This window comes from Plectropomus leopardus, chromosome 22 (assembly GCF_026936395.1).
Source record: "Plectropomus leopardus strain MGB_pleo_1.0 chromosome 22, ASM2693639v1, whole genome shotgun sequence".
Taxonomy (NCBI): Eukaryota; Metazoa; Chordata; class Actinopteri; order Perciformes; family Serranidae; genus Plectropomus; species Plectropomus leopardus.
The window spans coordinates 272,128-288,499 of NC_142197.1; the positions used below are offsets into that span (position 1 = coordinate 272,128).

At 44.1% G+C, this 16,372-nt stretch overlaps 2 protein-coding genes across 2 annotated transcripts in view; one reads left to right on the forward strand and one right to left on the reverse strand.

Moving 5' to 3' along the window:
- The first annotated feature begins 174 nt into the window (after positions 1 to 174).
- Positions 175 to 6,235, forward strand: ovch1 (ovochymase 1). The gene is made up of 14 exons (XM_088072490.1): positions 175 to 378; positions 564 to 611; positions 777 to 842; positions 1,214 to 1,397; positions 1,488 to 1,563; positions 1,804 to 1,993; positions 2,720 to 2,859; positions 2,958 to 3,108; positions 3,183 to 3,221; positions 3,304 to 3,526; positions 4,310 to 4,467; positions 4,595 to 4,693; positions 5,380 to 5,516; positions 5,607 to 6,235. The coding sequence occupies exons 1-14, from the start codon at positions 336 to 338 to the stop codon at positions 5,766 to 5,768; spliced, it is 1,716 nt and encodes a 571-aa protein (XP_087928616.1). The 5' UTR covers positions 175 to 335; the 3' UTR covers positions 5,769 to 6,235.
- A 265-nt stretch (positions 6,236 to 6,500) lies between these two features.
- The window catches only part of stab2 (stabilin 2), a 43,052-nt gene continuing 33,180 nt past the window's right edge, over positions 6,501 to 16,372 (reverse strand). Inside the window, exons 54-69 of the mRNA XM_088072489.1 lie at positions 16,142 to 16,201; positions 15,938 to 16,061; positions 14,006 to 14,155; positions 13,828 to 13,932; positions 13,616 to 13,723; positions 12,048 to 12,241; positions 11,827 to 11,968; positions 11,543 to 11,676; positions 10,875 to 11,037; positions 10,591 to 10,697; positions 9,842 to 9,961; positions 9,331 to 9,477; positions 8,633 to 8,743; positions 8,325 to 8,456; positions 7,270 to 7,380; positions 6,501 to 7,001 (exon numbers count right to left, since the gene is read on the reverse strand). Coding sequence (XP_087928615.1) covers positions 6,945 to 7,001; positions 7,270 to 7,380; positions 8,325 to 8,456; positions 8,633 to 8,743; positions 9,331 to 9,477; positions 9,842 to 9,961; positions 10,591 to 10,697; positions 10,875 to 11,037; positions 11,543 to 11,676; positions 11,827 to 11,968; positions 12,048 to 12,241; positions 13,616 to 13,723; positions 13,828 to 13,932; positions 14,006 to 14,155; positions 15,938 to 16,061; positions 16,142 to 16,201 — 1,965 coding nt within the window. The 3' untranslated portion in view covers positions 6,501 to 6,944. The remainder of the gene's footprint in view (positions 7,002 to 7,269; positions 7,381 to 8,324; positions 8,457 to 8,632; positions 8,744 to 9,330; positions 9,478 to 9,841; positions 9,962 to 10,590; positions 10,698 to 10,874; positions 11,038 to 11,542; positions 11,677 to 11,826; positions 11,969 to 12,047; positions 12,242 to 13,615; positions 13,724 to 13,827; positions 13,933 to 14,005; positions 14,156 to 15,937; positions 16,062 to 16,141; positions 16,202 to 16,372) is intronic.

Genomic DNA, 16,372 nt, shown 5'->3' on the forward strand with positions numbered 1-16,372 from the left:
GTTCTGCAAAGTTTTATCATTTAAATGATTCCTGTTTGTTTTCATTTCAAGTCTTCGTTCTGTTTCCTAGGTGTGTGTGTGTGTGTGTGTGTGTGTGTGTGTGTGTGTGTGTGTACAGACTGAAGAGGAGCTGGGTGTGTGAACTCTGTGCAAATGATGACATCATCACTGCAGGTGAAGGTGGGAGGAGCCTGAGCTGCAAGTGTTTGTGATCACACACAGGTGAGTTTAATCAGAGCTCCACATCACATGCACACCAAATACACACCAAATACACACTAAATACACACCATCACACACATCACATCAGGTCAGCGTGTTGATGTTCAGACGTGATGCTGCTGTTTGTCTTCAGTCTGCTGCTCTCAGCTCCGACAGGTCACAACACACACTCATTATCTCCTCACATGTTCCTGTGTGTGCCTGCGTGTTTTTACATGTTCCTGCGTGTTTTTATATGTTCCTGCGTGTTTTTACATGTTCCTGTGTGTGCCTGCGTGTTTTTACATGTGCCTGCGTGTTTTTACATGTTCCTGTGGTCATGTCTTCATGTGTCTCTGCAGCTGAACTCAGTCACAGTCCATCAAACTCCCCGGCTGCTGCTCACACAGGTACCATCAATGTTTTACTCTTTACATTATAAATATGTATTTGTACGATCAATATGTCTCTGTATGATCGATAATGTTTCCATATGATCTATATTTTTCTGTTCACTTGTTATCTTGTTTCTGATGGATTTTGTCCTCTGTTGATGTTTTTTATTGTCTGGTCAGATTCAAGTCGTCTGAATGAAACTCTGCAGGAAAATGAAACTTTTTCCGGACAGTTTGGATTCAGCGGTAAACCTGATCAATAATTTCAGATGATAAGATTTCACCAACATTTGTGCTGAAACCTGATTGATCACAAAATGTAGGAGCTCTGGGCTCATTGTTTTTCATTCTACCTGTAAATATAAATAAATACAATCCTAAAAAACTGAAATATTTTATATTTTTCAAGTATTCAAAATATGTAAAGACAGTAAGAAACGAATGTGTAAACGTGAAAGTTATAATAGAAGAGCCTGAATGTCAAATCTTCAAATATAAATGTGTTGTTTCTAAAAATAGCTTAAAATATTTAAAAGTTTGTGTCAATATTAAAGAGATTTTTGTTGTGAGCAGAGAGTATCCGCAGATAAAAACCTGTCTTTGTGTTGGGGGGTCAGAGCTGTCGGGGGTCCGTCCCTTCAGTCCAGAGCAGGAGCTGGAGTCCAGGATCATCGGGGGGCAGGAGGCCTGGGCTCACTCGTGGCCCTGGCAGGTCTCTCTGCGCTTCGCCTCCATGCCGGCCTGCGGAGGGGCTGTCATCGGGCCCCTGTGGATCCTCTCTGCCGCTCACTGCTTCAAGAGGTCAGAGGTCACCGGACTCTGCAGATGAAGGTCAGAGGTCACCCTGAGATCACATGTCTGAGACGTGTCTCCTGTCTCACCTGTGTGCAGGTACAACAAAGCGTCCTTCTGGACGGTGCTGGCTGGAAAACACGACCTGGACAATCCTGAAGAACCTGGACAGCAGGTGAGAACCTGACTGAACCACTCACCATCAGGTCTGCGGCTTCAGGCTTTGTCTTCATCTTTTTTGTCCTCTTCTTCATTGTCTTTGTCTTCATCATCCTCGTCCTCTTTGTCGGTGTCTTGGTCGTCTTTGTCTATATCTTCTTTGTTTCTGTGTTTGTCTTCATTTTCTTCATTTTTGTGTTTGTTTTCTTCATCTACCTGTCCGTTCTTGTTTGTCGACTTGTCGACTTCCTGTTAGTTGGTGGGCGTCGCCATGATCATCAACCATCACGGCTACAACACGCGCACCAAAGAGCGAGACATGGCGCTGCTGAAGCTACAGCACCCGCTTGTCTTCAACCGCTTCGTCCGACCCATCGACGTCTGGATGACCCCGCTGCCGCTCCACAGGAAGTGCACTATCACCGGCTGGGGCTCCACCCGAGAGAGTGAGGTCACGCCCAGACTGACGGAGCCCCTCAGAGTCCTAGAAGGACCCTCAGACGGCTCGATGTCCAGGAGGCCACATCACCCTGCCTAAGGACTGGTCCAAAATCAAGGATCATCCGAACTCCACCGAGGACCGAGTCCTTCCTTCAGAGAAGTTTTAAGGGTCCATGAAGTACATGCGATTCTTTGTGCATGATTTGTGGTAATTTGAGAAGCACTGAACCCTCCTCAGAGTCAAGGATGCTTCCTTGGTAGGACCTGCAGAATTGTGGGTACTTTATGTATCCTTGAAAACTCTCTGAAGGAAGGACTCGGTCCTCAGTGGAATTCAAAGGATCCTTGACCTTGGACCAGATCTTCAGTGGGAGTCGATGATGAAGCCTCTTTAAAATTCAGCTGTTTGAGGATCCTTCATTGACCGATTCAGATGCTAAAACGCTGGCTGCTGGAGAGGTTTCATCTGTCATCCAACTTCTTCAGGCTTTTTCAGGTCCAGGAACTTCTCTAGAGGCCTGTTCATGAGGTTTTCAGTTCCAGGAGCTGAAGAAGCCTCTCTGATAAGAGGTGAAACTTTCTCAAGAAACTCAAACAGGTCCAGCTGCCCACGATTCAGCACCTGGAGTTTCCATGACCTGGACGACTAAGAGTCTTCACCAACATACTCCTTTGACCGAGAGCTCCTAAACCGGACCTGACGTCCCTCCATGTTGTGTGTTCTTCTCTAGACGGAGCTCGAGTGAACAGACTGCAGGAGGTGAACGTCACCTTGCTGCCCCCTGACGTCTGTAACCAGTACTACCGCGGCAGGATGAGACCCTCCATGTTCTGCGCCGGCAGGGAGGAAGGAGGAGCCGACGCCTGCCAGGTACCATCCCACCGTCCATCCTGTGTCTGCTGTCTCTGACCTGGTCCTGTCTGTGTCTCCGTCCTGCTGTCACTAACCTGGTCCTGTCTGTGTCTCAGGGCGACTCTGGTGGTCCTCTGTCCTGCTTCACGGGAAGCAGGTACGAGCTGGCAGGTCTGGTGAGCTGGGGGGTTGGCTGTGGACGAGCCAGACGACCGGGAGTCTACACAAAGGTCCAGCAGCACACCCAGTGGATGTCCGATGTCATGAGTATGTGTCACAGATACACAACACCTGAGAGTCCACCTGAGACAGCAGGGTCACATGATGTGTTTGGTTCACAGGTGATCCAGGTGTCCTGAACGCGGACGACGTTATAGAAGGTTGGTGTTCTTCTTTTAATCCGATGTCTTCAAACGTCATGACTGAAACCCGACTGTGTCTGTCTGCTCACCTGGCTGACAGAGGACAGGTGTGGGACGCAGCAGAGCTCCAGCTGTCACAAGGCTCCATGCCTCGCTGAGCTCTTTGTTTCCCTGGATGGCGAGGTGTCTGTGGGGAACCTGACCGAGTCCTGCCCCTTCTTCTGGCCCTGGCAGGTCAGCCTGCAGGCCAATGGACGCCACTACTGCAGTGGAGCGCTCATCCACCGCCGCTGGGTCCTCACGGCACAACACTGCAACGTCAGGTCAGACCAATGAGCCCACCACTACTGCTACTGGTTCTATGACTGCTACTGGTTGTACTTCTAATTCTACTGGTTGTACTTCTACTGCTTCTAGTTCTACTACTGCTACTGATTCTACCTCTACTACTACAGGTTCTACTTCTACTACTACTGGTTCTGCTACTGCTACTGATTATACTACTACTGGAATTCGTAGTAGTAGTACTACTACTAGTGCTACTTGTTCTCCTTCTGCTACTGGTTCTGCTTCTGTTACTGATTCTACTACTGCAATATGTTCTACTCATGGTACTGTTGCCGCTACTACTGTCATGGTTCATACACATTTTTCCAATAACTTTCCAGGATTTTTCCATGGCGTTGGGGCAAACATTCACTGAAACCACCATTGATGCTCTTCATCGGTTCTTTTTCATTACTTTTTAACAGCTTTTTATATGTATATTGTTTAAAACGTTCAGAACAGGATTAGAACTAAATATTTTAATGTAGATTAGGGACTGTTTATTATTTATGAGAGAGGAAGGGGGTGGTGAAAAAGGGGGAGGCATGTCATATTATTGTTTGTTTTAAAGAAAGCACGCCTTCCAAACCTGCGAGCCTGCGAGTTTGGAAGGCAGCATGTCTGGAAGGCATATTTAGTTTTGCAAAATTTCTCCAGGCCTAGAAATTGGTATTTACAAATTCCATGAGTCTTCCAGGTTTTCCATGGCTGTACGAACCCTGTGCTGTTCCTGGTTCTAGTACTTATTGCACCAGCGCTGACCGTTTTTGTCCCTGCAGAGCTAAAGAGGACCTGGCTGTTCTGGGAGTTCACGACCTCCGCTTCTCATCGTCTCAGACCATCCCAGTGGACGAGGTCTTCAACCTGCCGCAGGACAGCAGCTTCCCCCCAAAATCGGACCTGTCACTGCTCCGCCTCAGCGTGCCCGCCCGATTCAGTAGGAACACCTGAAACACAAACCACACCAACGTTTCACACTCAGTGCTCTGGGTCGTGTCTTGCACTGGGCTGTATGAGGTGTGTTACGTGTTAGTATTGAAATTGTCCTCTGGTCATGTCTCCAGGCTCTGATGCGTCTCCAGTCTGTGTCCCTGATGAGGATGAGGAGCTCGATGACAGCTGGTCTTGTGTCACGGCAGGGTGGGGAGCCTCCAAAGCAGCAGGTAAATTAGCCTGTTCTCATTCTGAAATCGTCAAACATGGCTGCTTTTTCACTGCTTTAAGAGTAGGATACTAACGCCAAAAGCCAACTTTGGCGTCCACATGATGCGCTGCTGGATGGTGTTAGCTGAGAATGCTGCTGGATGGCACCTGTTGGATGATCCAACACGCCTGGACCTCCATGCAGGAGGAGTCCAATGTTCTCTTCCTGTCTGAATGTGATGTTTTTTTTCTCCATCTCTTTTCTCCACCATGTGCCTCCTTCCTCTGATCCTAACCATCCGTGTGTGTGTTGGCATCCCGGCGTTGTTTGCGTAACATGCAGACGCAGAAGGATACCTGGAGCGTAACATGCAGACACAGAAGGATACCTAGAGCGTAACATGCAGACGCAGAAGGATACCTAGAGCGTAACATGCAGACGCAGAAGGATACCTAGAGCGTAACATGCAGACGCAGAAGGATACCTAGAGCGTAACATGCAGACGCAGAAGCCCACTGACAGAGAGGACGTCACGACTTTGACGTCACGACTTTGCATGAGAACATGTTGGGCAGGAAACCCAGCGTAGCAGCTCAAACACTCAGCGGTGTTTCTGTTGATGTCCAATAACGTCCTCAGTATCGTGAGACGTAGCTGTGTAGTTTGACGTTTGATGTATTCTCTGTGGTTGTGTTTCCTGTGCAGCGGTGGTCGATCCAGAGCGGCTGCATCACGTCGGGCTGACTCTGGTGAACCAGACGAGCTGCAGGGAGACGTGGGGAGGAGGACTCATCACTGACTCCCACATCTGTTCACATCCTGCAGGCTCTGCCTCTTGCATGGTAAGATCGCCCTCACATGACACACACTAACAGGACGACTTTCAAATCAAATAAACGATCCAGATTCAGATCTAGAGTTTCTGCCTGCAGGGCGACTCCGGCGCACCTCTGCTCTGTCGGAAACATGGCGCCTACTTCCTGTTTGGCGTGGTCACATGGGGCAGCAGGCGGTGTGACGCAGACAAACCGGCCGTCTTCTCCCGAGTCTCTGATTATCACTGGTGGATCACCGAGAGGACAGAAGATGTCTGAGCGTTTCTGTCAGAGAATAAAATGCTTGACATGAAGCTGTTTGTCCTCTTGAACCTGCTGAGACTCCAAGGTCACTCAGGAGCTTCTCTGGAGCTTTCAGCCACATCGCACAGTCTTCTTCTCTGACTGACGGGCTGAAATGAGCTCCAGAGCGAGGGAAGTGAACTTTGAGTCCAGCAGGAAAATGTTTCCACCTCTGATTGGCTGTGTTTTGCTCAGATGGCCTGAAGGGTCGTTTGGTGCATTTTTACTTTGAAAATTTTTGAAGACAAAGAAACTGATCAAACTAATCACGACAGGTTTCATAAACTCAACAATATTTGGCTCTGGATCAGTGATTTGGGCTAAACTGATCATTTATTTGCAGTCTTGAACTTTGACTGAAAGGTGTGTAAAAAGTTGTTTAATCAGGAGTCATTCAGCAGGATCTTTTTAAAAGTTAATAAAATCCTGTGTGTGAATGGAAATGTTTGTAGTCCATGCTGTGTGATATTTGTTGGCAATGTTACTAAGTACACTTACTTAAGTACTGCACTTGAGTTGAAATTTGAGGTACTTAAACTTTAGCTGAGTAGTTTTTCATGGCACTCTATACTTTTGCCCCACTACATCTCAGAGGGAAATATTGTACTTTTCACTTTTTCTGACAAATTTAGAAATATACCCAAAAATTTCTGCATGTACAGCCGAGATGATTAATCCATAAGACATCTGACAGAAAATTAACACCACAAACACCGGAGCTCAGATCTTCAACACGCTTTGATGCTTTAATCAATATTGAACTTCAGTTTTGATTCTTTAACAAACTGTTTTATGTCTGCAGAAAACCTAAAAACAACAAAATTGAAATTTTCTAAAGTTAAGTACAAATCTTGTTTAAAGTGAAGGGATTGTTTTCAGTTAAAAAATCAGAGTGTAATGAAACCTCATAGTTTGACTCGGAGCACCTGAATGCGTCCTGATTTTTCGGCGGTTCGGGGGACAGTTCAGTTCTCTGAAAGACAAACCTGTAGATTGTGAGACGGGACACAGCTGCCGTCTTTCGTCAGTGGAGAAAATAAAAGTCAGCCGACAGTCTGTGATGAGACACAGTTTGAACCTGGTCAGAGGACTTTGAAACCACAGAGGTATAAAACCAGTTCTGCCGGTTCCAGTCCAGCAGCAGGTCCCGGCTCAACTGTCCTGCAGCAGGTCGTACGATCCTCCGTCCTCCTCAGGTTTGTCCTCCGCCTGCAGACACACAGCCAGTCTTTTGGTTTTTTAAGTTACTGGGCTTCAAACTACAACTGGAACTTCTTTCCATGATCAGTCGAGTCATGTTCAGTCTCGAGGTCAAATAAAAAGACAAAGTCAAGTGTCTGAAATCTTTTTTCATCTGTGAAGTCAATATTTAGGATTAAATGATGGCAGCTGTTACCATCGCTTTAATCTGAGTTATTATCATTGATTATCATTATGAGGTGACTGTGTTGACTGAGGGTGTGTCGCGATGACTCACTGTGACGTCACGTGTGCTGGACTCTGCAGGTTCTGGAGCTGCTTCATAAACCGGATTAGAGATGCTGCGACCACAGTCTGCAGCAGGAGCCTCTTCCTCCGCCTCGTCCTCCTGTCAGAGCCGACAGGAAACGTCTCATACGAACATTAATAAATGTCTCATAAAAAACATCAAACAGTGTTTTGTAATAAATGTTACACTCACACAACTATGCATAAAATTATATCAAAAATGTACCACACTAGCATTAGTTAGGATATTTGTATTTTATACCCACAATAACTAAAAAAGTTGTTTTATATAGTAATAAACATATTGTAATACCTCTAATAAACTGTTAAACTAATAATAGCAAATTTGCTATATTGATACAAATATACTTAAATAACTGCATTATTCCAACATTAACAAATGTATACCGATAATAACAAATGCTTAACAATTATTACAATTACTATATTTATCCTTTTCAATGTGTTATACTTACACTAATATTTTACTTAGAGTAACAAGTGTTTTATGGTTCTACTAGTTTTTGCTATATTTATAATAATATTTAACTTACCATCCTGACTCAGGACTGATACTGACACTATTATACTGTTACTAACAAATGCCTTATACTAAATATTACAACTAGTAACATAAAATGTTATTCTACAATAAACGGGTTATACTATTGTTAATAATTTTAATATACTACTACTAACAAATGGGCTGTATTTTTAATGACAAATGTGTCAAATACTACTACTAAAACTGTATTACAATACAACTAACAAATGTAATATACTGTTACTAAAACATGTGCTATACCATTACCAACAGCTGTATTATACTATTACTGACAAATGTGCTATACTACTACTAACAAATGGGCTATATTTTTAATGACAAATGTGTTATGTGACTAATAACCAATATGTTATCTGACTGCTAACAAATATCTCATACTAAAATATAAAATATGTTATACTACAACTTCTAATCCGACTACTGACAGAAAACAGCTCCTTCATCTGAGCATCAGATCGACAGACAAACTGAAATCTGACCTTGAAGTAGTGGAAGTGGAAAGGTTTGGTGCTGTGGGTGTAGAAGTGGTATCCAACAAAGACGACTCCTGCCACCAGAACAACCAGCAACACCACGCCGACTCCCATCCCCGCTTTATGCGCCACACGCATCTGCACAGCCAATCACAGACAAGGTCAGAGGTCAAATATGGAAAACCACGAACGAAGCAAGAATATCGGTTTTCGTGGTTGAACCACTGAATTAAAAAAACTCAGATTATCAGTTAAATTATTACTATCAGTATTAGTGTAAGTATTCGGTACTGTGCTGTTATGACGTCACTTGCCTCTCGGTGAGGGGGCCGGGCTTTCAGGGGCCCCTGGAGAACGTGAATGATGCCATTTGAAGCCGGGATGTCTGAGTTGGTGATGAAGCGGTTGTTGATGTAACGGGATGACTGAGGAGATTAAAAATAATTTAAACTGTCTGAAAACAAAATTTATGCGTAAAAAAAATATAACATCAATTTTTAGAATAACAAAAGTGTCATTTTTAAGTAATTCGTACCTTTTTAAAATACAATTGTACAGTTGTACTTGAAGCCAAGTCACAGAGACTAAACAACTTTATTTGTGTGGTGACCTCTAAACGGTTTAAGGTCTTGGGGAATCTGGGTTAAGGGTGGGTTTACCAGAGCCCCTTTACTAACTTTACTAACAAATGTACTATACAATTATTAACAAATGGACTGTACTATTACTTACAAATGGGCTATAGGATTACTAAAAATGGGCTAAACAATGCCCCTTTTCCTCCAGTTGGTGAAGTAAAATGTACGTAACCCTCAACAGTTACGGTGTACTGGAGGTAGACTGGGAGTGAACATGACTGTGAACAAACGTCACGAGGCCAGACTCGAAGAAAGGAAGGACGTCAAAAGGAAATCAAATTTGCCCACAGATTATCTGAGGTGGTGAGTCTCAAACGCTGTCAGCCCTGAAAGTCTGTCCCCCTCTGGGGTTTGTTCTCAGTGAGAAGTCTGACCAGAGCCGAAGGGTCGAGCAGGTCCGCCACTCCGAGAACCGTCAGACTGCCGACACGAGTCCTGATCCGACTGCCGTTCTTCAGCTGGCTGAGAGGAAGAGCCTGTCCCTCCGACAGGTGGAACTCTATGTCCCGCAGAGACAGAGTCTGCAGGGAAAGACAGGGGAGGACACATGGACAGTTACAGACAGACAGGTGAGGACACATGAACAGTTAGAGACAGACAGGTGAGGACACATGGACAGGCAGAGACAGACAGGTGAGGACACATGGACAGGCAGAGACAGACAGGTGAGGACACATGGACAGGCAGAGACAGACAGGTAAGGACACATGAACAGGCAGAGACAGACAGGTGAGGACACATGAACAGTTAGAGACAGACAGGTGAGGACACATGGACAGGCAGAGACAGACAGGTGAGGACACATGGACAGGCAGAGACAGACAGGTGAGGACACATGAACAGTTAGAGACAGCTCCTGTGTAAATGCGTTTGTGAGTGTCTCACCTGGTTCTCAGGTAGGCCATTGTTGTCGGGGACAAACAGCGTGGACTGGACCGTCAGGTTACTGAGACGCTTCACAAACTGTCCACCTGAGACAGACGCCTGAGAGCAGTTCAGGATTTGCTGCAGGAGAAAATGAAGGTTTGATGGCAGCAACATCAAAAAAAGTTCTCATATAATTCAGATATTATAGTTGTGTATTTCTAGTTTATTTTGTTGATTTTTAATTTCATTTTAGTTTAGTTTTAGTATTGTTTTTATTTATATTTGATTATAATTTGGGGACTATTTGATTCACAAAGTTCAGACCACATTTCACACTCCTCATGTCAAGTTGACAAATTTCACCAAAAAAACAAAACTAAAAATAAATATTTTCAAACTTTTGTTTTTCTTTCAGTTAAAAAGTTTTTTTTGTAAATAATAACAATAACAATATTTTTATGTAGCCTTTATTTAACCAGGTCGGTCCTGTTGACATACAGTGACCTCTTAATATTATATTAATAATAATGCGTTATTCATCGAGTGCTTTTCAAAATACTCAGAGACGCTTAACCGAAACAAAAACAATGTCAATTCAAATCAGTAAAAGCGTACAGAATAAATAAAATCACCATCAGTAAAAGCACCACAAACAGTAGTTTTAGTGAACTATAATAATAACTATAATAGAGTTGTGTGACTGGGCTTGAAACAAAGCGCAGCGCGTGTTAAACTATGACTCAGCAGGACACAAACAGCTGACTCACTGTGAGGAAGTTGGAGAAGGTGGGCGTGGACTTGAGGACCTGCAGCAGGTTTCCTGTACAGCTGAGACCGTCTCCAACGTACCCGGGCCGACACTCACACGTCACCTCTGAAACAAACCACACATCAGCTGTTCACTGCTGATTATTGATGATCAATACATCAGAACCTCACATTACTCAGTCATCAGTAACACAGAGTTTGGGTTATTGGTCATTTCAGGTGATGATAGTTAAAAATAAAAGCTCGTGACTCTGCACCGTGGCCCCTCCTCTTCCTCTCTCACCCTTCATCCGGTAGCAGAAGGCGTCCCAGGTCTCTGTCTTTTTGCGGACGCCGTAGTCCACGATGCCAACGTGTCCGAAGCCACAGTTGAGGTTGGAGTAGGTGGTGGGGTACGCCACACGGGCCTGGTCCAGCCAGCCGGCAGCACACATGTTGAAGCCGCCCTGCCACAGGACCAGCAGACACACCTGACATGTAAACGGATCCTCTCCGGTATGAATTCTCATGTATCTTTATCTTTGTCCTAACGCCTGAGAAAAATGTCTTCAATTTCCTTTAAAAACACGAGATGAAGGCAACCAGCAGAAAGTACAAGAAAAATTTATAACAAACAAACAAAAAATAAAAAGACAGGAAAAAACAAACAAACAAGGTAAACAAGACTTGAAAAAAGTAATTAAAAAAATATAAGAATTCTGTAGAATAATTTTAAATGTTATTCTGACACTTATATAGTTTTTTCCCAGACATTTTTCCAAATCTTCTAAAAAATAATTTTCTAAATATACTAATTTTCTTAAACAAATTGTGCTCAGAATTTGAACGCTTTAAATATTGTGAAAGACGTCTGAACATAGCACAAGAGAAGTGATGTCGCTTCAGGTTTCAAAGGGTTAACTTGACTTGAGTTATCAGCTGTTATGTTGGATCTGTGTTGCCTTCACTGACCAGCTGAGCGTAGGACAGCTGGTTGTACGTAGCCAGCGTTCCTCCCTCTGCGGCGCAGGCCCGCTCAGCTGCAGTGAAGTTCATTTTGTACTGACCGTCACCCGAACGGACGTGAAACACGCCGAGCTTCGCATCTGCACACAAACACGGCAGCAGAACACACACACGTCAGAGTCACAGTGCACACGCAGCTGTCCACATACTTTTGGCCATCGAGCCGACGCGTTCACATCCTGCCAGAACAATCACGGTTAACCCTTTCATGTCTTCATGATGTGTTTTACCTTCAAAGTGGAGGTCAGTACATTTGGCTTCTAGATGACATCGTCCGTTGTCCTGGAGACAGCGGCTGACCGGCAGCTGTTTGACCTCACAGGTGAGTCCGTCTCCAACGTAACCGTCCTTACAGGTGCACTTCTTCTTCCCCTGTTCACACGCACAGGTCACGTGTTACTATAACAGACTCATGCTCTCAATACCTCAAACACACGCCTTACGTCCTCACCGGAGCCATCATAGTGCAGGTGGCGTGTTCGTGGCAGCCGCTATTGACCCCCGAGACGCACGGGTCGATTGGCTGACAGGTGTAGCCGTCTCCGGAGTAACCTTTAGGACAGGTGCAGGTCACCTGTTCTCCTTCCTGAGAACACTTGGCTCCTTTAGCACAACCGCCGTTCCACGTCTGACACACATCCATCACTACAAACAGAGACAAGGACAGACTGATGGACAGATTGACAATCAAAGAGACAGACGACAGACAAAAACACAGACAGACAGACAGACAATGTGGCACTGTCCCGGCAGGACACCTGGACAGAGGCACATGAAGCTCCATCACTGCTAGACAACGGCTGTTTGCTGGTATGGACAATGGTCCGCAACTTAGGCCATGTCCATACGAAGACGAGTTTAGGTGTATCCGCAAAAGTTTTTTATTGTATGGACGTTTCGTCCACACAGAACCGGCGTTTAGATACGGTAATTTTTTAAACCAGGTCGCAGAGTGAACAAACCTGACACTCTTGCGTTCCCGTTTACAACCCATACGCATCTTTCCTGAACCGCTGACGCCATAGCCCCACCTCCCCCTTAACCCGCATGCACCAACCCCAACAACAACGACAACGACAACGACAACGACAACGACAACAACAAAATCAACATCAACGACAACGACGACAACGACAACAACAACAACAACAACATCGACGACGACGACGACGACGACAACGACAACAACGTCAACAACAACAACAACCCCAACAACAACAACAACAACAACAACAACAACAACAACAACAATGGCGGAATCTTCTGCGCCTCACAAATGTCTCCTTTCTAGCTTGATTCATATTCTCCGCCATCTTCTTCTTCGTGTGTTTGTTTACATCGCACAAGTTTTATGCACACGCTCCGTGTCTTATTCTCTGCTGTTCTGTGGCAGCGTTACAGCGCCACTTACAGGCCCGGCATATATACTACAGCTTTTTTAGTGGCTTTGAGTAGACACACATTTCTTGAGACAATTCCGTGTTTACGAAAAACTTTTTTAAAATGAAAAAGAAATAGAACTGTCCCTGATCCGTGTGGACATATCCTTAGTAAGCCTCTCTCTTGGGTGTCAGACGTCTCTTGCATAGGTGTCAGATGTCTCGTCGTGCCTTGGTATCAGATTTCTCTCTCAGGTATCAGGCATCTTGCTTAGGTGTCAGGTTTCATGGTGCCAGATGTCTCTCCTAGGTGTTAGATGTCTCTCTTAGGTGTAAAATGTCTCTCCTAGGTGTTAGATGTCTCTCTTAGGTGTTAGATGTCTCTCCTAGGTGTTAGATGTCTCTCTTAGGTGTAAAATGTCTCTCCTAGGTGTTAGATGTCTCTCTTAGGTGTAAAATGTCTCTCCTGGATGTCAGATGTCTCTCCTAGGTGTCCCACCATCCCCTCCACCTCCTGATGACACAGTCAGCTCAGATATAACGCCACACTAAGATTTTTGGAAGAAACGTACAAATGTAACAAATTTGTGTTTTTCAGATGCGTCCAGTCAGCAGACTGGTTGTGTTGGTGTGTATTTACCTGTACAGGTGTATCCGTCTCCTATGTAATACCGCTGACACACACAGGTGTTATTCTCCTTACAGACGGCTTTCGGAGAACAGGACGGAGAACACTCAAACACTTCAGCTGGAGGGAACAAACAAAAACACACACACACTGTTTAAAGGGCGGGCGCGCACGCGCATGTGCGCGCACACACACACACACACACGCGGTGGTGATGAGCTCACCCTGTGGCGTCTCGCAGCGCTCTCCGGTCCAGCCAGCCTCACAGAAACAGGCGCCTGACCCTTTGCGTCCATCGTCACATGATCCGTGTTCTGAGCAGTTACAGGCTGAGAGCCAGAAAGAAACAATCTGTCAGAGAGCTGCGGACAGGAAACAGGAAGCTGCATGACGGCAGCTCACCTTTACAGGACTCTCCATAGAAACGGTCCATGCACAGCTCACAGGCCACACCCCTGAAACCTGCATCACAGGCACAGGTACCGTTACCAAGGTGACCATCATCACATTTCCCATGGTTACTGCAGGAAGCGCTGCTGCCACCAGGACATGCTGAGAGGACGGAGAGAAACAGGACAGACATGTCTCATTAATATACACAAACTGAGAGGACGGAGACATACAGGACAGGTGGTGTGGTTTATGAGTAGATGATGGTGGGGTTTATACATAGATGACAGTGTGGTTTATACGTAGATAACAGTGTGGTTTATACATTGATGACAGTGTGGTTTATACGTAGATAACAGTGTGGTTTATACATTGATGACAGTGTGGTTTATATGTAGATAACAGTGTGGTTTATACATTGATGACAGTGTGGTTTATATGTAGATAACGGTGTGGTTTATACGTAGATAGCGGTGTGGTTTTTATGTAGATAACAGTGTGGTTTATACGTAGATAACAGTGTGGTTTATACGTAGATAACAGTGTGGTTTTTATGTAGATAACAGTGTGGTTTTTATGTAGATAACAGTGTGGTTTATACATAGATAACAGTGTGGTTTTTATGTAGATAACAGTGTGGTTTATATGTAGATAACAGTGTGGTTTATACATAGATGACAGTGTGGTTTATATGTAGATAACGGTGTGGTTTTCATGTAGATAACAGTGTGGTTTATACATAGATGACAGTGTGGTTTATATGTAGATAACAGTGTGGTTTATATGTAGATGATGGTGAGGTTTATACGCAGATAACAGTGTGGTTTATATGTAGATAACAGTGTGGTTTATATGTAGATGACAGTGTGATTTATATGTAGATAACAGTGTGGTTTATATGTAGATGATGGTGAGGTTTATACGCAGATAACTGTGGTTTTTATGTAGATAACGGTGTGGTTTATATGTAGATAACGGTGAGGTTTATATGTAGATAACGGTGTGGTTTATATGTAGATAACGGTGTGGTTTATATGTAGATAACGGTGAGGTTTATACACAGATAACAGTGTGGTTTATACGTAGATAACAGTGTGGTTTATATGTAGATAACGGTGTGGTTTATATGTAGATAACGGTGTGGTTTATATGTAGATAACGTGTGTGGTTTATATGTAGATAACGGTGAGGTTTATATATAGATAACAGTGTGGTTTATATGTAGATAACGGTGTGGTTTATATGTAGATAACGGTGTGGTTTATATGTAGATGACGGTGTGGTTTATATGTAGATAACGGTGAGGTTTATATGTAGATAACGGTGTGGTTTATATGTAGATAACAGTGTGGTTTATATGTAGATGACAGTGTGGTTTATATGTAGATAGCGGTGTGGTTTATATGTAGATAACGGTGTGGTTTATATGTAGATAACGGTGTGGTTTATATGTAGATAACGGTGTGGTTTATCTGTAGATAACGGTGTGGTTTATATGTAGATAACGGTGTGGTTTATATGTAGATAACGGTGTGGTTTATCTGTAGATAACGGTGTGGTTTATATGTAGATAATGGTGTGGTTTATATGTAGATAACGGTGAGGTTTATATGTAGATAACGGTGTGGTTTATATGTAGATAACAGTGTGGTTTATATGTAGATAACGGTGTGGTTTATATGTAGATAACGGTGAGGTTTATATGTAGATAACGGTGTGGTTTATATGTAGATAACAGTGTGGTTTATATGTAGATAACGGTGTGGTTTATATGTAGATAACGGTGTGGTTTATATGTAGATAACGGTGAGGTTTATATGTAGATAACGGTGTGGTTTATATGTAGATAACAGTGTGGTTTATATGTAGATAACGGTGTGGTTTATATGTAGATGACGGTGAGGTTTATACGCAGATAACAGTGTGGTTAACACGTGTTCTCACCCAGACAGTCTCGTCCGTGGTAACCATGACAACACTTTGGCTGCCAGACGTGGACGGTGCAGATGCTGCGACAGCCAAAGTTTTTTTTGACAAACATGGTGGGAAGGTCACATTTCTGAACTTCCTGCAGACACAGCAGAGACCAATCAGACACACAAACTTTGGTTTTATTTTGTATGTGTGTGAACAGACGAGGACTCCAACCTTAAGTTTGGACCCTGAGGGACAACGTTCAGCTGAGTAGGCGCACATGCCACAGCTCATCTACCACAGAAGAAGAAGAAACCACAGAGATATGAAACCAATAAATTCTCCAGACCAGAGGCGTTTCTAGGATTTCAGGACACTTGGGGCTTAGTCTAAATGAAAAAAAATCCTTCCAAATCCGCAGATGCCCAGGTTTGTAACTTCTGGCTGTTATTTTCTTTAAAATTT

What these genes read in the sequence shown, in the direction of transcription:
- ovch1 (XM_088072490.1), top strand. Translation starts at nt 336, where the DNA reads ATGCTGCTGTTTGTCTTCAGTCTGCTGCTCTCAGCTCCGACAG. An exon ending in CGGACAGTTTGGATTCAGCG is followed by an intron (nt 843 to 1,213) that starts GTAAACCTGATC and finishes TTGGGGGGTCAG; the next exon opens with AGCTGTCGGGGGTCCGTCCC. An exon ending in CGCGGACGACGTTATAGAAG is followed by an intron (nt 3,222 to 3,303) that starts GTTGGTGTTCTT and finishes CCTGGCTGACAG; the next exon opens with AGGACAGGTGTGGGACGCAG.